This window comes from Pezoporus wallicus, unplaced genomic scaffold, assembly GCF_028554395.1.
Source record: "Pezoporus wallicus isolate ANWC-B61680 ecotype Strahan unplaced genomic scaffold, APGP_CSIRO_Pwel_v1 contig_6789, whole genome shotgun sequence".
Lineage (NCBI taxonomy): Eukaryota > Metazoa > Chordata > Aves > Psittaciformes > Psittacidae > Pezoporus > Pezoporus wallicus.
The window spans coordinates 606,810-624,916 of record NW_026637361.1 but is presented as its reverse complement, the minus strand read 5'-3'; the positions used below and the strand labels follow the sequence as shown (position 1 = coordinate 624,916).

At 39.3% G+C, this 18,107-nt stretch overlaps 1 protein-coding gene and 2 long non-coding RNA genes across 3 annotated transcripts; 1 reads left to right on the top strand and 2 right to left on the bottom strand.

Moving 5' to 3' along the window:
* Nucleotides 1-1,266: 1,266 nt before the first annotated feature.
* LOC130597040 (uncharacterized) lies at nt 1,267-4,001 on the bottom strand. Its single transcript, XR_008971671.1, has 3 exons — nt 2,891-4,001; nt 2,022-2,129; nt 1,267-1,664 (listed from the first exon to the last, which is right to left on the bottom strand). It is a non-coding gene; the product is annotated as an uncharacterized LOC130597040 (long non-coding RNA).
* A 7,668-nt stretch (nt 4,002-11,669) lies between these two features.
* LOC130597039 (uncharacterized) lies at nt 11,670-13,887 on the bottom strand. Its single transcript, XR_008971670.1, has 4 exons — nt 13,754-13,887; nt 12,264-12,452; nt 12,050-12,142; nt 11,670-11,919 (listed from the first exon to the last, which is right to left on the bottom strand). It is a non-coding gene; the product is annotated as an uncharacterized LOC130597039 (long non-coding RNA).
* Nucleotides 12,345-17,444, top strand: IL21 (interleukin 21). The gene is made up of 4 exons (XM_057405250.1): nt 12,345-12,479; nt 12,600-12,635; nt 16,476-16,613; nt 17,050-17,444. The coding sequence occupies exons 1-4, from the start codon at nt 12,345-12,347 to the stop codon at nt 17,242-17,244; spliced, it is 504 nt and encodes a 167-aa protein (XP_057261233.1). The 3' UTR covers nt 17,245-17,444.
* The last annotated feature ends 663 nt before the right edge of the window (nt 17,445-18,107 follow it).

Sequence of the window (18,107 nt, the reverse complement as noted above, 5' to 3'; positions counted from 1 at the left end):
ACAGGGGGATCAAACTTGCAGAAGGGCAGATTCAAGCAGCCACTTTTGCCCCTCAGCAACCTGGATGCAACCATACTGGGAGGGAAGGGGGATGCCTGGACCAGAAGTGCAGCACTGGTGCTTCACTATTTATCCATGCCGAGCACAGGCAGGTAGGTTAGAATCATAGAATCATAGAACAGTTAGGGTTGGAAAGGACCTTAAGATCATCTAGTTCCAACCCCCCTGCATGGGCAGGGACACCTCACACTAAACCATGTCACCCCAGGCCTCGTCCAACCTGCATTCACAACATCCCTGATGAGCAACCCATTCCAGTGCCTCACCACCCTTACAGTAAAGAATTTCCTCCTTATATCCAATCTAAATTTCCCCTGTTTAAGTTTGAACCCATTACCCCATGTCCTATCACTACAGTCCCTAAAGAAGAGTCCCTCTCCAGCATCCCTATAGGCCCCCTTCAGATACTGGAAGGCTGCTATGAGGTCTCCACGCAGCCTTCTCTTCTCCAGGCTGAACAGCCCCAACTTCCTCAGCCTATCTTCATACGGGAGGTGCTCCAGTCCCCTGATCATCCTCGTGGCCCTCCTCTGGACTTGTTCCAACAGTTCCATGTCCTTTTTATGTTGAGGACACCAGAACTGCACACAATACTCCAGGTGAGGTCTCACGAGAGCAGAGTAGAGGGGCAGGATCACCTCCTTCGACCTGCTGGTCATGCTCCTTTTGATGCAGCCCAGGATATGGTTGGCTTTCTGGGCTGCAAGCGCACACTGCCGGCCCATGTTCATTTTCTCATCGACCAACACCCCCAAGTCCTTCTCCACAGAACTGCTCTGAATCTCTTCTCTGCCCAACCTGTAGCTGTGCCTGGGATTGCTCTGACCCAGGTGTAGGACCTTGCGCTTGGCATGGTTCAACTTCATGAGGTTGGCATCAGCCCACCTCACAAGCGTGTCGAGGTCCCTCTGGATGGCATTCCTTCTCTCCAGCATATCAACCAAACCGCACAGTTTGGTGTCATCGGCAAACCTGCTGAGGGCGCACTCAATCCCACTGTCCATGTCAGTGACAAAGATGTTGAACAAGACTGGTCCCAAAATTGGAAAGGTAGTGGGGCTAAGAAACTACATTAAAATGTCACCAACCAGGGATCTAACAAGTTGTCGGCTTAGTTAAACAGAAAAAGAGAAAACAAGAGTCATAGATAGAGTTTTTCTTGGGTTCAGTAAAAAAGGTAGTTGTGTAATCCTTATAATCAGAGGAAGAGGTTCACAACCAGAAATTCAGCTATATGGAAAGGAATGCTGAATCTTATGATCTTGTTTCTGAGTAAATTCTGGATGCCCAAAAAGACAATTCTTTCCTGGTTATCTGTATGTCCCACATCTGCAGTGAGCATGAGAAAAACGTGGTTTTCCAAAAGTCTCCACTGATCTGGATCTGGACTAGCATCTTCAGTGCCTCCTTATTTTTCCCTTGTTAGTTCAGAGAAACATCAGTGTCTACCCAAGGAACAGGGTATCAAGTCTTAGGTCTGCAAGAAGCACATAAGTAACAGACAAGAAAAATGCCATTGCCCAGAAGAGTACCTTAAGACAGCAGTTTTACTATTTTCTTGTATAGTCACTTGCAGATGCAGTCATGTTTACTGGCTCAGTTTTCTGGAAAGAAAACACAAGCAAGACAAGACATTAATTTTCCAGTCAAAGGTACAACATTAGAACTTTTTTTCTTTTATTGAAAAGGAACAACTCCCCTAGCAGGACCAATGAGAGAGTAAAAGCAATTAAAATCTATGGTCTTCTATTGATGTTTCGACACAGAAATTACTGAAACTTATTAAGATTAATCTTGAAGTCATCCATTTGCTATAACTGACAGTGGGTGATCACACTTTCAATCTTTGTTCACACAGAAGTCTTTGACTAATGTTTTCAGATTTTTGTACTCCCACAAACGTACCGAGTAGTTACTTTCACACAAGTAGTCATTTCATTCTATTACAGCAAGTTTTGTACCTTGAATGTTCTTTTTTTCTCGTTTGTTTTCTATTCAGAGGTCTTTGCTTGTTTTTCTGTCGTTCCACAGATTCACTTATAGGGAACGGTGTACATGCTTTTGGGAACCTGCTTGCCAAAGGCAAAACTGTTGGTGAGAACTCAAGGTTTGGGCTGTCATTGCTCACGACTGTGAAGAGAACAGGTTTTGCCAGTTTAAGAGGTTCAGATATCCTGTATTGCCACAACTCAGCTTTCTGGGGAGTCGTGAGGACAGTAGGCACTCACCAGAGCAGAAGGAGGAAGAGCCTTGGTCTTGGATTTACCTTACATGTAAACTTATTTTGCTATTTAGACCACCAGAAAGATTACAGATACTGTTGGTTACCCTAACTGATACTAGTACCACGGTTTATTCTAAACTACCTTACTTGGTTGTCCGTAATTTTTTTAAATTGAATTATCATTTAGACAGTTTTTATTTTCTAATACCTATGTCATTTCCCACAGTTAATTTCTCTATTTGTCTCCCCTCTTGAGAAATGCTTTTCTCTCATCTCTCCCTGTATTTCATTTCCTTCTCAGACCTCAATCATAATCAAGAGTTATCTTGATTCTTCTCCCTTTCTGAGGTCAAAACAGGCTCACACAGTACATCTTAAAACATTTCCATTATTGTTTCCACTGAACGCAAGAAAATATGTTGACTTCATTAAAAAAAGGATAAAATTAAACCGGAGATAATTTTCATAAATTAGATGTACAGATTTCACAGCTCAGAAACAAGGATGTCAAACGTGTCCAGCTTATACAGCCTCCTACACAGAAGCCACAAGGTTTCAGCGCTAAGTCACTGAAACCACAGTGTTCAGCTTTTTATCCAAGACTACCTTTACCAAATGGGTCCTGCTGCTTCAGTGCAATCGACTGATCACACAGTAGTTTTTCCAAGGTTCACTTAAGGTGCTGACCTGTGAGAAAAAAATAAACCTGTTATGCAAAGCAACTGTGCTATACAGCTTTTCAAATCTGCATGTGTGTGCATATATAAAAGATGTATCTGTAGGTACAGGCACACACATTTTTATCTGTTGTATATGTCTAGTCATAGATGAAGACAGAAACAGACAGCTGAAAAAAATTTACTGAGAAAAGCTGTTTTTTCAAACATACTAAGGTTTCATCTGTTAAGCACAGTATGAGCTAGTCACCTTAGAGCATTCCCTGACCTGCTGTAAACAACAGCAGATTTATTTAAGCACAAAGTCCTAACAAGGTACATCATATTTACAGAGCAATTCATGTATGAGAAACACAATAGTTAGTATTGCTATTTAAGATATTTCTCTACTGGTACAGTTAAATCCACATCAGAGATTTTATGGATGTAAATGCCTGACAAATAACAACAAATCATGTCTGAGTGGTACTATTATACCTGCAAGAATCTTAAACAGACCAGGCTGAAGAGTTAAAACTTCCCTAAATCCTCTTCCTGAAAATGATTCTGCCAGAAATGGCATTTCAGACACAGTTAAAGGCCTGAATGATGTTTGCGCTGGCGCCAAGCTGCTGCTCCTGGAATGATTCTGCTGAGTGATACCCACTGGCCCCCTCAGCCTTATGTGCTAAGAAGGTACTTGTTGCATAGGTGATCCAGTTTTGATCAGTAGTAAAGCCAGGAGAAAAGGAGTTTCTGACTTCTAGCAACTCATAGCTAATTGCAAATATGTCACTTGTGCAATGGAGAAAGTAGAGTTGATAATGAAATGACTGCAATAAAAACAAAGCAAACCAAACAAACACTCAAAGCCTCTGCAAGAGGAATTTTTAACCTGGACCATTTTAACGACCCAAGCTACTGTAACAGAGGCTCTTCAATACTGTGATGCAGACACACCGCAGAGTGGCAGTGACCTAAAGTAGAAAGCTCTTAAAATAACTTTGAGGCTGAAGAAAGCACTTCCATTACTACATCCTGAAATCTGCTGAGGTTGCTTCTGCCTCTTCCCTGCTGCAGGAACTGAAATACAAGAAGGATCTGATGGCTGATCCAATGGTTTGCAGCATGCATAGTGGCAGCACACAGATGAAGTTGAGAAGCTGGTCTGCAAGCAGGTACTTGGAGTCATTTCAAGTGGAGGCAGACCACATCCTCCAGTGCAATCTCACAGCCCCACTGTCCTCACTATTTCTTGCTGTGCCACAGAGATAGTATGACACGGAACTGTTCCTGGTAAGACAAAAAAAGGGCAGGAGAACAATGTGAATGTGTTTATAGAGCACGAAATCAACACTACCATAAAAAATACTGTTCTAACAGAAACTGTGCGTACACTGTCAATATATACACATATATGAAGGAGAGTACAATCTGTAATACTCTGGAAGTACCTGAAAACCAGAAACTGAAACTAGTTAGAAATAAAAGTGGTATTCAGTCATCTGCTTCTACCAGTAATGCCAAAAGATAAAACATAACAAAAAGTTAAAAACTCCATTTTATTTTAAAGATAACTTTATGTAGAATATATTTCTAAGGAAAGCAAAATCAGATCAGATTTGTTGGAGAGAAGGGAAAGAGGACCATAGTCTCACTGCCTATCCCCTGTATTTTGCTCTAGGCTCTGCAAGAGGGGAACAACTGCACTACTACAGATATCCTATGCCAGAACAGCAGCCTCACAAACCTTGAAGTGACTTCCAAAAGACCCTGTAACATCAAACCTTTAATTTTGATACAGAAATATGAGCTATAGTGAAAAGATGATCTCCAGCCACGTCAGGATACACCAAGGCCCAGCTGCCAGTGGAATAGTTATGTACGCAGTGCATTCCTCCACACTGTGGTAGAGTCCATGCCAGTCTTGTTCATCTTGAGTAAATGGTTTGGGGGTTGTTTTATGTCACTGATACTGTAACATAGAAGTAACTGTCTTCTGACTTCTGTTCATTAGTAAATGAACAAAGGCAGCATTTTGTATTGTGCCGTTCTGCTTCCTTGTCATGGTTTAAGCCCAGCTGGTAACTCAGAACCACGCAGACACTCCCTCACTCCCCACCTTCTTCCCCCTCAGCTCCCAGAGGGATGGGGAGGAGAATCAAAAGAATGTAAATCCCACTGACCAACACTCAGCCTGACCCAAACAGTGATCTAGACCTTCCAGGTAACTCCCCCTAGTTTATATACTGGGCATGATGTGCTGTGGTATGGAATACCCCTATGGCTGGTTTGGGCCAGGTGTCCTGTTTCTGCTTCCTCCTGGCTTCCTGTGCTGCTCCTCCCTGACAGAGCATGAGACTGAAAAGCCCTTGATCAGAGTAAGCATTATTTACCAACACCTAAGAACATTGGTGTGTTAACAGCACTGTTCTCAGACTACAGCTGAAAACACAGCACTGTACCAGCTACTAAGAAGAAAAATGACTGTTACAGCCGAACACAGGACATTTCCTCTATTCACTATTCACACCCCCATCTATCTCTTGATTTTTCTTTCTGAACATTTTGAATGAACATGACATATACTGTTGAGTTTCAGTACTAGCACATCACCACTTTTCACACCACAGGCCATATCGTCTATCAGCAGAGTTGTCAGGAAATGTGTATTACATATAGAGAACATTTCTGAGGTAGAACGATTGCAGACTGCTAGCCTGTGTTTCATGAAGAGACTTGAAGACCGGCAGTGCAATGCCATCAAGCACTGGAGCTGCAGGAGAAGTCACTGTTGCAATATGGAAGAGGTGCACTGATTTTACTTGCTCATTGCCCCCACCTCTCCCTACCTATGGCTTTCAGGTGAACAACTACTTTCTGCCCTCAAGTTGTTAAGAGAATTGTGATAGCTTGTCTTCCTGTCAACTGCTACCTTGTGTTCTGAACGTGGCTGTCCTCTGGTAGCATGGAAAGATTATTAGTAGTACTCTAAATAAGAATGAAGCTGCCCTATAAAAGCTGGAGATTATCAGTAGTACTCTAAATAAGAACGAAGCTGCCCTATAAAAGCTGGAATGCATCATAAGCACAGAAAGAAACTCTAAGCTTTTATCATTACAGAGATTTAACTGATAAGACCTTACGCCGGAGTTTTTAGCTGAGATGTGAAAGGAGCTATATGATGATGTGGATGCCTGCAATGGAAGAATACTAGACTCGGTGATCCAGTGAGGCTTCTTCCATCCTACATGCAGAGAAAAGTGCAACCCAGGAGCGGGGAGTCTGCTCCAACTTTTAAGAAAGACTTGGAAGGTTATGAAAGGACAGTTCTTCTGAGTATCAAATTCTAACCACAGTGGCTCTAGGCTTGTCTCAGGCTTTGGATGTTGACTAGACAGTTTCTCAATGCAGTTTCTCAATTCAGTAGTTCTTAAGGCTAGAAATACGTTAATCAAACTACATGCATAATAAGCATCACTGGGTTGACCTAGGAGCAGGACGCAGCTGGTATTTAACATATATACAACTTCTGTTAATGTTAAATTGTTCTGCTTTATAGTTATGGTCACCAACTTCTGATGAATCAGGGAAAAACAAAGACAAAGATCGCTGATACAAAACAGATGAGGCAACACACAAACATTTGCGAATGGCTTTGCATTTCTCATGCAACTAGCTGAAGCTGTTCCTAAAACTTAGGTAAAAACTGTGAACAGGGTTGTGCTAAATTCAGAAGGATTTTGTCTGTTCTTGAAAGCAGGTTCTATTTTCCATCTCCAAATCTTTCATTCTTACATCACCTCTTTTTCTGTTACCAGTGTGTCTTAGCCTTAACTGCAATTGACAACCACAGATTATAATGCTAATGATGTCCATGATGTTCACTGCTAGAAGCACAGTATCATGATTTTTAAATCATTATTTATTTATCACTATCATTATTGAAATAATTTAAATGGTAACAGCCAGAGGCCAAACACCGGCATGGCCATAGTAGCCAGGTACCTCTCCAGCCCCTATTACTAACTGCAGACAGGGGGATTCTTTGGCACTCACACAAGTTTTTGAAGACAGTGCAGTTCACTTTACAATCCAGCCAGTTGAGTACTTGTCATACTCTTCTCCCTGTTCTCCAGCAACTGGGAATAGAACTAAATATTTTGCTCAAGGTAACTACCCTTATATGACATAAGAAGAATCTTCTGTAATAAAAGCTTTTGCTTACCATCCCTCTGACCTTCAGTACATTCTCTCAAGACTGAATCCACGATCTCCTGTAAGAGCTGCTCCATTTATTCCTCCAATTCTTTCAGTTAATACACAGGGTCGTGTTATTAGCCAGTGTCAGGCACACTTCAGTATGGATTAGAAACTGGCTACAAGTTAACTCTGGAAGACCATTATGGAGAATGCCAATGGTTTTATATTGTCACATGTAGTCTATTAATTTTTTAGTGTCTATGTCACCACATTCAGAGTTGTTTTTACTCTGATTTTTATAGCTAATACACTTACAAGTTAGGAACAGAATTTTTCCCAGGTTTGACTTTCCCTTTTCAAAGCCGGATGAAAAGACAGAAGAATTATACCAAAACCTGTAATAAGAAAATCATATTGAAAGAGGGTGGAACTAATTTGGCAAGTTGTCAGAAACATTTTAAAGACTAACTTTCCTAAATCTGTTATACACAAGCCTTTTTCCTAGTCTCTCCTTTTCCAGCACACCTCTTTTCCCTTGCTTCCCCACAACTACCCCCAAGTCACAGATAGTATACACTATCAGACAGTATATATTAGAGTATATAGAATCATAGAATCTTAGATTAGTTTGGGTTGGAAAGGACCTTAAGATCATCTAGTTCCAACCCCCCTGCCGTGGGCAGCAGCTAGTATATATAAAAACTCATGCTTCTAAGTCAAAAAATTCTTTGAAAGCAGCCTGGTACATTACAGGCATTTTTGCCTGAGCCATATCAATGACTAAGCGATGGGAAAAACCTACATTCAACTATACTGTAAAGGAAAACGTGGGTGGGGGAACTGGGCTTTCAGTGTCAAAGTCATTCAGCATTTGAGTGGCATTGTTGCAAAGAGGAAAGAGGACTCAGCCTCGCGGGCTTGGAATGGGAGGTTTTTCAGATTTCCACTCTGCAGGCATCCTTCCGGGGCTGGGCAGGCATTGGTGCAAGAGAGAGTGTCATTATTTGACTCAGCATGTTCCTAAGCCACAAAAGCAAAGTGACATACATAAAAAGCATGTTGCTCACTCTTATCTGGTAAGAGGGATATCAAGGAGTTTTCTCCACTGCCTAGACATACAGGAAGTTCTTTGTCCTTATATTTCACTTTATCTTGTCAGCATGCCTTTCCTCAAGCAATTACTGTGACCTTATATCCTCTAACACAAAACAGACAACTACAGAGTTTTAGAGACATGATGCATAACCACCTGCTACCACATTGCCAAATGCCTATTGTTTAGCTTCCCGTTCTAATCACTCCACAAACTTGAAAACTCGTTTCTGATATAATGGATTTAATTTAGGAATATCTTGGATACAGCCATCTCACCTCCCATGAATTTGGTGGACATTTGCCTCCACGAAATCAATGAATTATCCTGTTGCACGAGCAAATTAATAAAGTCAGCCAAATTTCTGTGATGCTTCTGGTATCAAATAACAACGCTTCATTTACTGGCCAAACAGTCTCTGGCATTATTGTACAGCCATTCTTTCACACAGTAGGTTTTAATGTAAAATATGCAGTGGTCTTCACTGCAATAAACCTTCTGATCTCCTCTAATATCATAAACTGTCCTTTGGAATGCACTGCTGCGTAATGTTTGGTTAGCGCCACAAGCACACACACACTACTTGCCATCAGCAGGGCTCCCCACTTGGACTCAGTTTGTAAGTTTGCTAAGTAAACCTAAAAATGAAGGGATAACCACGGCTTTGCTTAAACATGAATCCTGCGATGACACAAACTCCTAAAAACAGTGCTCATGAGGCCTGAGGTCAGTTCAGTGGATTTAAAGCTGCCTTTGCCTGTCATTGTATTTCTTTCTTTCCTGAGCACCAGGATCCCAGGACTGTCCAGTCTAGTAACATGCTAGGCCTTATGATTTTCTCTTTTGTTATTCAGATTTTATCTCCAGAAGCAGCACTGCTTTAAGACCTGGTCGCTGCTTGAGCCCCTTAAATATCACAAGTTTATGAAAAAAGCTGAAAATTAAAACAGTTGTTAGCTACACAGGAATGACCCTACTATGGAATTGTAGGGTCCCATTATATGTAGCCATAGAGACCAAAACCGGTACCTGGCAGAGACACAGCTATATAGCAAATGATGCTATGCACGCTCATCTAGCAAATCATCAAGGACAAATAAAAACGCAAAGCTAGTCTGCAATAGGTAAAGCATTTCTAACTGATAAGGTAAAATATTAAAGTTACTGTACCATGCGCCTGTACAGTGACAGAAACCTATGTCCTCTACATTGTCCCTTTAAACCTTGCATTTCTGAAAATAAAAACATACTGTACATTAACTGAAGTTCTTGAGTGGTCCTGAAGTTGTCTGATTAGTGCAAACAATCTGCAGCGATATCTTTGCGTGAATAACTGCCAACCACATAATAAGGACAGAGTTAATAGTCGTACTCCACGTCTAAGTAGAAAGCTTCCAATCTATCAACTAAACAGAGGTGCATAAAACAGAGGCTGCCAGGGCTAGCACAACCACCTACCGTAGGTGGGCTCAAAGGAGCTTCTCAAAAGAATTCACAGTATTGATCACTGACAGTAATGTCAGTGATCTGAAGCAGACATTATGACCAGCCTGTATGTTCATCCAAGTTACTAGACAATGACCTACAGAGAAGATGAAGGGTCAGTTATGGTAAAGAGGAGCAGAGCTAAGTACTCTCTTCATGTAAATAATACCACTCAGAAATAATCTCTCCATCCTCTTGGCAGCCTCACAGAGGTGTTGGGTAAGAGGTTAAAAAAATTTTCAAAGCTGCACCTGAATGGGATGGAGGGAAAGGAGGCTAGCAAAAAAAAAAAGCAATAAAATGCAGTCACCACGTAGTTTCTCAAACAGAGGATGATGCTGATTTCCAATAATGATCCTTAGCTATAAATTAACACAACTTCTGAATAAAACCTACTGAATAAAACCTTACTTCCCAGTCCAGATGCACTGCTTATCTAAAATAATTTCAAGACTTGTACATAAAACAAATAAAACACCAAAAATCACAGTACACTTTCTTCAAGAAATTAAATTTTAGGCTATGTGGTAGAAGTTTTTTCTTTTCTTACTTATATCAGTTCTTATTTTTTAGGATCTCTGCTCTATTAGTGTAATTAGCTAGCCCTTTCACCAGGAGAAGTTTTGTGTGTGCACGCATGACAGTGTTATGTGTATCTACACATACACCTGTAAAATCTATTCCTTTAAGCTATCCATTTCCTGAAAGACTAAAAAATGGCTTAACCACATAAACAACACACAGTGAATAATAATTTATTACAAAAAACAAGCACCATTGTGTATGCCTGACATAGAGCTCTCATCAGCATAAATGCTCATTTTGAAATGAATGACAAATAAGGGATCCAACTGGACTTGCTCAAATTTACCCACCAGTCAGAAACATACAGATGCATTTTATACAATGTCAGCATACTACACAGACTAGCATTCTAGACACCAAACTGAAGTCCATACTCTGTGTAGATTTTGTAAAGCATCTCCAAAGCCATCTGAAACCTTTAGACTTTCAGAGGCAAAGATTTAATTTGAAAGTCAACTGAGCATATTCTTATTCACCACAGTGAAGGTGCTCAAGTGACTTTGAATTGCCTTCTACTAATCCCACACAGGAGCCTTTTAATGGTCAATACTACAGCAATGGTAACCGGCAATATTAATAGCAATATGTAAAATATTTAAAGCTGTTTTTTTTCTTCTTGTGATGAAATATCAGGAACAGTGATTTTAAATTCAGCTGATTCCTACAGCCAGCAGTCCAGTAAGTCCCTAGTGCCTGCAGAGAGCCTCGATGAAAACAGTGCAGCTTGTGAGAGTGACATAAACTAGGCTTGGACTGAAGGCAACTAATAAGAAAATGAGTATATTCAACACGAATACCTTTAAACACCTTTGACTTCAGTGGCAGTCATTTAGAAAGAAAGCAACTCCCTCCCCATTAGAGAACATTCTTTACCAGCATATGCTGGAAAAAAACCCCACTAATGAACATCTTTTTCAATATTAAATAAATTTCCTCCAAAGAAGCATATATCCCTAATTACAACAAGCATTGATGTTGAAGGAAATTATGAGATTCTGACTTGTTTCTTAATTGATATCATTTTGCTGGTCTTATTCCGGCTTGACATTTTTTGAAGTATGCACTTTTGTTTCATTTCACATAAAACAAACGCACCTCTCCATCCTCAAGAGAATTCTCAGGTCTCATTATTACATCTCATTGAAAGGGCTTCTTTAAATACCAAAACTGATTTTGAGCCTAGCTGCTGCAAAACATAATTCAATGTTTTTAGCTGCCACAAGCACTGGACCACTGCCAGTGTCCCTTGGGACTCACCAGGATTTAGCCCCTTATCTTTTCCCATTTGGGGAATGGGCACAGTAGAGGGATCCACCTCTCCCAGGGCAACACATTTTCCTTGCAGCTTTCACCCCCAGTGGACACACACCCTAAGATCCTGCTAAAACATCTGGTCCTGGTTCTAAGTAAATATAAAGCAACCTTCAGCTGGCTTAAATGTTAAGATGAGCTTTTAGTCACAGCTGTTGCAGAAACCAAGCTAAGAATGTGAAAGTGGCAGTTCATAGGCATTAGGGAAACTAGCTAACAACCAACCCTTGGAGCCACAAAGTAATATTGTTGTATTTCTCCAGCATGGTACGTAAGAACTTCAAATGGATTGGAGAGACTTACTGTTGTAAGAAACAGGGAAAAAAAAGAAAAAAAAAAAGGCAGAATCTTTATTTACCTAGGTCTGTGGTTTCTAAGTACCTACTTTTTACTATGTTCATTTCTTGACTCAAAGTGAAAATGGGAATTCACCTTTTTCTTTTTTCCTGTTCAATGTGCAGATGGCGCATATTTTGTTCACTCCATCAATCCCTGCCCCCTACGCACAAACTTGCATACATGCACCTAGCCAGTGGAAAAGAAAAAAAGGTTACTCATTGATCCATTTTACAAAGCTTTCCAAACTGAAATGGGTGGGTTTTACATCTCCAGCAAGGAGCAATATATAGGTAGGTACACAGCATACCTGAGCACAGCTCAAACTGAAGTGTTGATTTTGAATAGCACAACATTGCTCCTGGCACATTCTAAACCAAAACTCATCAGTATGGAGAGGATGATTATTTTATGTATACTTTTCTTGAGTTCCAGCATGGCATTGACTGCAGCTCCATATAAAACAGCAAAATACAAACAGCTTCTGAAGACAATTAAACTGTTAGAAACTTCAGTGAAAGATAAGGTAAGCGAAGTATTTACCATAATATTATCTACAAGCATTATGTATTGCTTCAAATGTATCTGGTGAGGGACACCCCTTTTAAACATTAAAGTTTTCTAACTTAGATTTGTTTTATTGTAGGATGCTGAACTGCTGCATACACCAGAAAACCCTGTGGTGAGATTGCTTTAACGTTTCTCATGATATCATTTTGAATTTGTACTGGTTTATTCCATTGACAAATGGGAGATTTCTTCTTCACATCTCTGACCTAATACTCTTACTAGACTGAATAAGACTGAATAAGAAAATACTTTTTATCAAAGTTCCTTAGTTCTGGATTTTGAAAGACAGAAGCGTTCATATTATGTCATCTTAATTACTATTTTGCTATCATGTATATATTCTAACATACCCACAGATTCAAGTCTGTGTGTATTCCATTTACTTAAGAAATGGTGCTAAGGATTCATACAAGATCCAGGCAAGCAACAATGCTCTTGGGGATGAAGGTTCTGGGAGTGGAAATGCCTCTAGCTGTCATGAGCTCCAGCCACACCCGGCGTATCGTAGAGCTGACCCCCAGAGGAATCCCTTTTCCCCCCATCTGAATCCAAGTGCCAAGAACGGCACTGTAAGGCCATATTACACAGCATTTCCTCTCCTACAGAGTCACAGTGCTTTCTCTGAGTATTTGTGTGCAAGGGTTGGGTTATCAACAGGAAGATAAAACTGCATCCTACAAGCGTTCTCCTTTGATTATAACTAGTTAAAATTACAAGAGCAAATCCATATGAATCCATTTTAAATACAGATATAATTTATACATTATCTAATGCTGATATTTTACGTGCTCCAAGGTCAGGAACCTCTTGTATGTAGTATATTACTTCAGAGTCACAGAAAGCGTGTGCATACTCAAAAGTGGTAGGATGCAAGGTTTACCTTGAAATACTAATAGTATTTAATAATAGTATTTAATAATAGTAACAACATGACTTAAAAGCTCAGAAGGTAAATGCATCCTGTTTGCTTTTGATAATCTCCAACTTGCAACAAAGGTCTAGAGCTAGCTGTGCCTAATCTGATGTTATACTTCTGTTCTCAGCTGTCTTAAATTTACCCATAAGATTTTGGAGCCCCGGTAACTATTTTAGAAAGCAAACAATTTTTAATCAACATATAAAAATTATCATTTGCATAATTTTTTGAAAAACACCCAGAGCGCAAAGCTATTTACTCAGGACTGTAAATTCTCTTGCAAAACAACAACAAGAAGAAAGGAAAAAACTTACCTCGTTTCGCACAGATTTTGTTAGCCTCTTCCTAAGCTTTACAACGGGGTGGAATTTATACTTGCCAAAAGTATACAGAAGCATGACCAAAACAGATACATTCCTTTTCATTGCTAGAAACAACTGCAGTTGAAGAACCTCATGCACCCTAACTAATTGATGGGGTTTTTTTCATTAACGCTCTAACTTGAGGTGTCAAAATGAAAAGGAGGAGATGATTAGCTGTTTCACTGCCACTATCCCTGACACAAAGCAAATACAACTAGTGACTAATTGCTTAGTCTACTTCTTTTTTTCTTTTCCTCTCAAAAAAACCATGGTCACCTCAGGAAGGAAGACAACACTTCATTTGCAGCTTAGAGCTTTACAGTCTGATTCTAGGAGGTCCCAGGTACCTCCGCTGAAAACTACAGAGAAGTCACATATTTAGAAGGTACTCAGTTGATACAGGTTTAACCTCTGACGAAAACTTAAAAAATGTTAGTGTGCTAATAGTAATTATCACTAGCAACCATGGTTAACAAACTTTTCATCCTACAGGATGAAATTTACGTTTACTGAATTATTAAGATACAAAGATAGAAATTACAGTGTGCCAAAGCTGCATTCAGGGTGATTAGGTGGATTAGGTGCAATCACACCCTAATGAAACCAAATTTAATAAAAAGCCTTTCATATAACTGTATTTCAAATATTAAAATATTGCCTGCGTAATAAACTACTTATGCCACAATTTACCTTTGGCCTTTAATATTCAGTAAGAAGACTACATTGAAAATTCATTGTCTTATTACTATTTGCTTTGACTTCTTTGAGGTTCCTGTGAGTGGACCGAGTGCTAGCCCCAATTCAACCCCATTCAATTTCTTTGATACTCAACAATGAAGTATCTTTTTTTTTTTTTCACTTAAAAGAAGGGAGACAAGAAATTTAAAATTTCTGAGGACATCAGCTCAAAAGAAAATATGCTGAGGATGAAAAATTAGTCTTAAAGCTGAAGAGATTCAAGACTAGAGGGAAAATAAGATCTATTGCTGGTGACCGACACTGCAGCTTACACCAGCAACAAAACGCTGATTTACATCAAATCAGCATCTAACCCCACTGACTGCTAATTCCGGAAGTGAAGCCTTTTCAAGCCTTTTCAAGCTAAAAAGGCAGCCTGAGTCAGACACAGAGTATTGCTGTGAATTGCCTGATACAAATATTTTACACGTTTGCCTAGCCTCCCTCAGACATTGCCTGTGTTCTATGCTTTTTAAAGACTCTTCATGAAAGTGCTTAACCCATCACAACATACAAAACCCCAGAACTGTTGGTCAACTGTTGAGAGCTAACTGTTAATTCTGAAAAAAACAACCAAACCAATATATATGAAAAAAGCTGGTTTCTCAGCTCATCACGGATGAGACAGAAAATGTTTTCAGTTTCAGCTGGAAAACTGATCTCTTTAAAAAAGAGATTTTTTTTTCCAGTAAGCAGGACTAGTTACAGTAAGAAGCCTGAAACAAACACGAATGTGCGGTTTTTAAGGAAGATAAAATGTTATACTCGACCAATATAAAATGCTGCCATTAAAATTTGCTAAAAGCAACATAGATGAACGTTGCCTTGTCCTGGCCAAAGCAACTACAATGGCATCTAATAAACCAGATGAGATTCAGCTTTGGTAGCAGTTGGCATGCAAAACAGGGATGATAGCTTTGGAACCTTTCTAATATGCAAAATCAGCAATTTTAAATGTTTCCTTCTTTGGAAAACAGAAAGCAACTTTTAAATTTGCCTTAGTAAACATTCCTTTTCTTTCTCCATTGACTACAGATTAGTTTTGGTGATATTCTCTATAGCTGTGTGCCCATGAAGGAAAATAGCCACTGGACAGGAAAGCAGATTCTGGAGAGCTTGTAGTCTTTCTGTTAGCATCAGTAAAATTAATATGCAGCTGCACTATGAAAGGAAAATGGCAGGATGCTTTCATTCCAGATAAGCAGCAGCAACAGAAAATTTGTATCATCAGATTAGACTGCTTCTTTTCCAAGTCAGATACAGAGAGTGCTGGCTTTCCTTGACTTGGATTTAATGTGCACCTGAATTTAAAGGAACACAGTAAGACAATTCAAGCCAGGAGCCCAGTTCCTTCTCCTGCCTCTCACCCTCAATGCTTCTTTTCTCTTTAGTAACTAATTTACTTCATCACTTTCATTTCCCATGTTATCAAGTGAGAATATTTCAACTGTATTTGAAAATATGTTGTTCTACATCAATTCTAATTATTAAGTATGTAATATTAGAAATGGCACAAAAATTAGGAAGAAAAAAGTATATTCCCATATGTAGCACTGAGGAACAGTCCAGAGTGATAATTTCTTATTTTTTCAAAGAGAAAATATTCATGCCCATGCTTGTGAAAACTTACTACACATAATATTACTACGCATAATATGATTTACTCTTTAGTAGCATTTTCTTTCAGTTGCTGCTATGATTAATATCAAAGTGTCATTTACTTTCTGAGGAAGTACTTCAGCAATTAGCAAAGAACAGGCAGCGAAAAAGTTACCGATCTCTCTCAAAAACTAACTTAGAAAAAAGAGAGAGCACAAATTTATCTCCTCAATCAATGTCCTGGACACTTACTTCTACGCATGGACCACAACCTAATACATGCCAGAAATATGCCGCAAAGTTAGTTCTAAAAATATTGCTTCTTTTCCTTACCTAGGATGGATGCCTCTTCACAGCTGTGACCTGCTTCCAGAAGGGCACGCTGAAATTACAACCAGAAAACAGCCAAGTAAATTCTACATTCATCCAAACCATTAAAGTCTTGAAAAGATTTTCCTTCAGTGACCCTGGGAAGGTAAGACTTCCTCACAGTGCTCACAATCCTGATCACTGCTCCTTATCTTCCCTAACAGACACCATGTGCAGTGGTGGAATTGTAGAGAGCAAACTTGGTAGAAAAAGTTATGTGCCTTTCATTACCTTGGAAATTAAAAATGTTCAATTTTCTGCACTTCTGGAAGGGGCATTCATACTGATCTTGTCAGTCAACTGCACCTATGTACTGGGCAACCACATGATGTGCCAGACAAAAGGACAGGGATTGCTGCAAAAAATGTGAACAGGTGTCATTACTATATCCTTTCCCTTTCTGAGCTAGGCTGTGTTTCAGCTTTTCCATTTGTAAAAGGCTTTGATTACAGCCTTCTTGATTTTTCAATAAGAAAGCTTGAAGTATTATTTTTGATTCGGATGCACTGTTTAGGAGTGACATGATTTTCTTTATCTTCCAGCCATGCGAGTCTTCATGTGAATCTTATGAGAAAAAAAAACCCAAGGAGTTTTTGACGAGCTTTGCAAAACTAATCAAAAAGGTAATCAGAGTTGAATCCTCCTGGGTGCTTTTTGACATTTTGCAAACAATTAGAGGTATCTTATTTTACATTATTTCTGACAATGCATTGTTTTTGCAGTTATTCAAGGATTAACACAGGACACACCAGAGCTGAAGACTACTGAAAATCTACTATTTAAAGCAGACACTATGCTATTTAAGACAACATGAAAAATGTAAATATTTTGTGTTGCTACTATGCTATGCTCTGTATGCACTGTACGTGAAAGCTTCACCCAAAATATTAAGCAGTCTTATTTGGGTAGCTACTCAAATGGCAGATGGTGCTTTGAAAGTGACTCTAGACTCACCTTTGCAGTGAAAATTAAATTGTAATTTCACAAAAATAAGTTCTCTTAGGGTTCTCAACTATCACCTTCTGCTAAACTAGAAATGTAAGAGATAGCTACTTCTGGATTTTTTTCATTTGATCTTAAATGAATTTCATAGAGAGAGGTCTGAAAATTTTTAACGAAAATGTCAATTAAAGAATTGTCAGTGGCTTTGAAGCCTCAAAAGGTATCGATTCAGACTGATGTCCTGATCTACAGTTAACACCGCACACGCTTTTATTTATGAGCTTTTAGACGCTATCTTAGCTAACTATGGAAAAAATATCCTGCATGTAACTGTCTTATAAATACTGGAAAAAACATTTACAAATCATGCTGAATGGCATGGGCCTGACTTATGCCAATCTTGAAGTTAACTGCACAATTTGCCATGGGTTTCAATAGGGAGAATAGTAACCCACATGCTCTAAGTGGGGATACAAGATTCTGTGGGAAGAAACTCATTTTGGAAGATGGAATTCCACCTAGATTCCCTCAGTGTGATACATACAGCAGAAGCATGACTGGCTGGTATGACCAGTCACTGCAAAACGTCCAAGAAATACAGTAATTTATGATTATTCAGTGTGAAGCAGATCAGATGCATATTGCTCTTTCCCAGAAA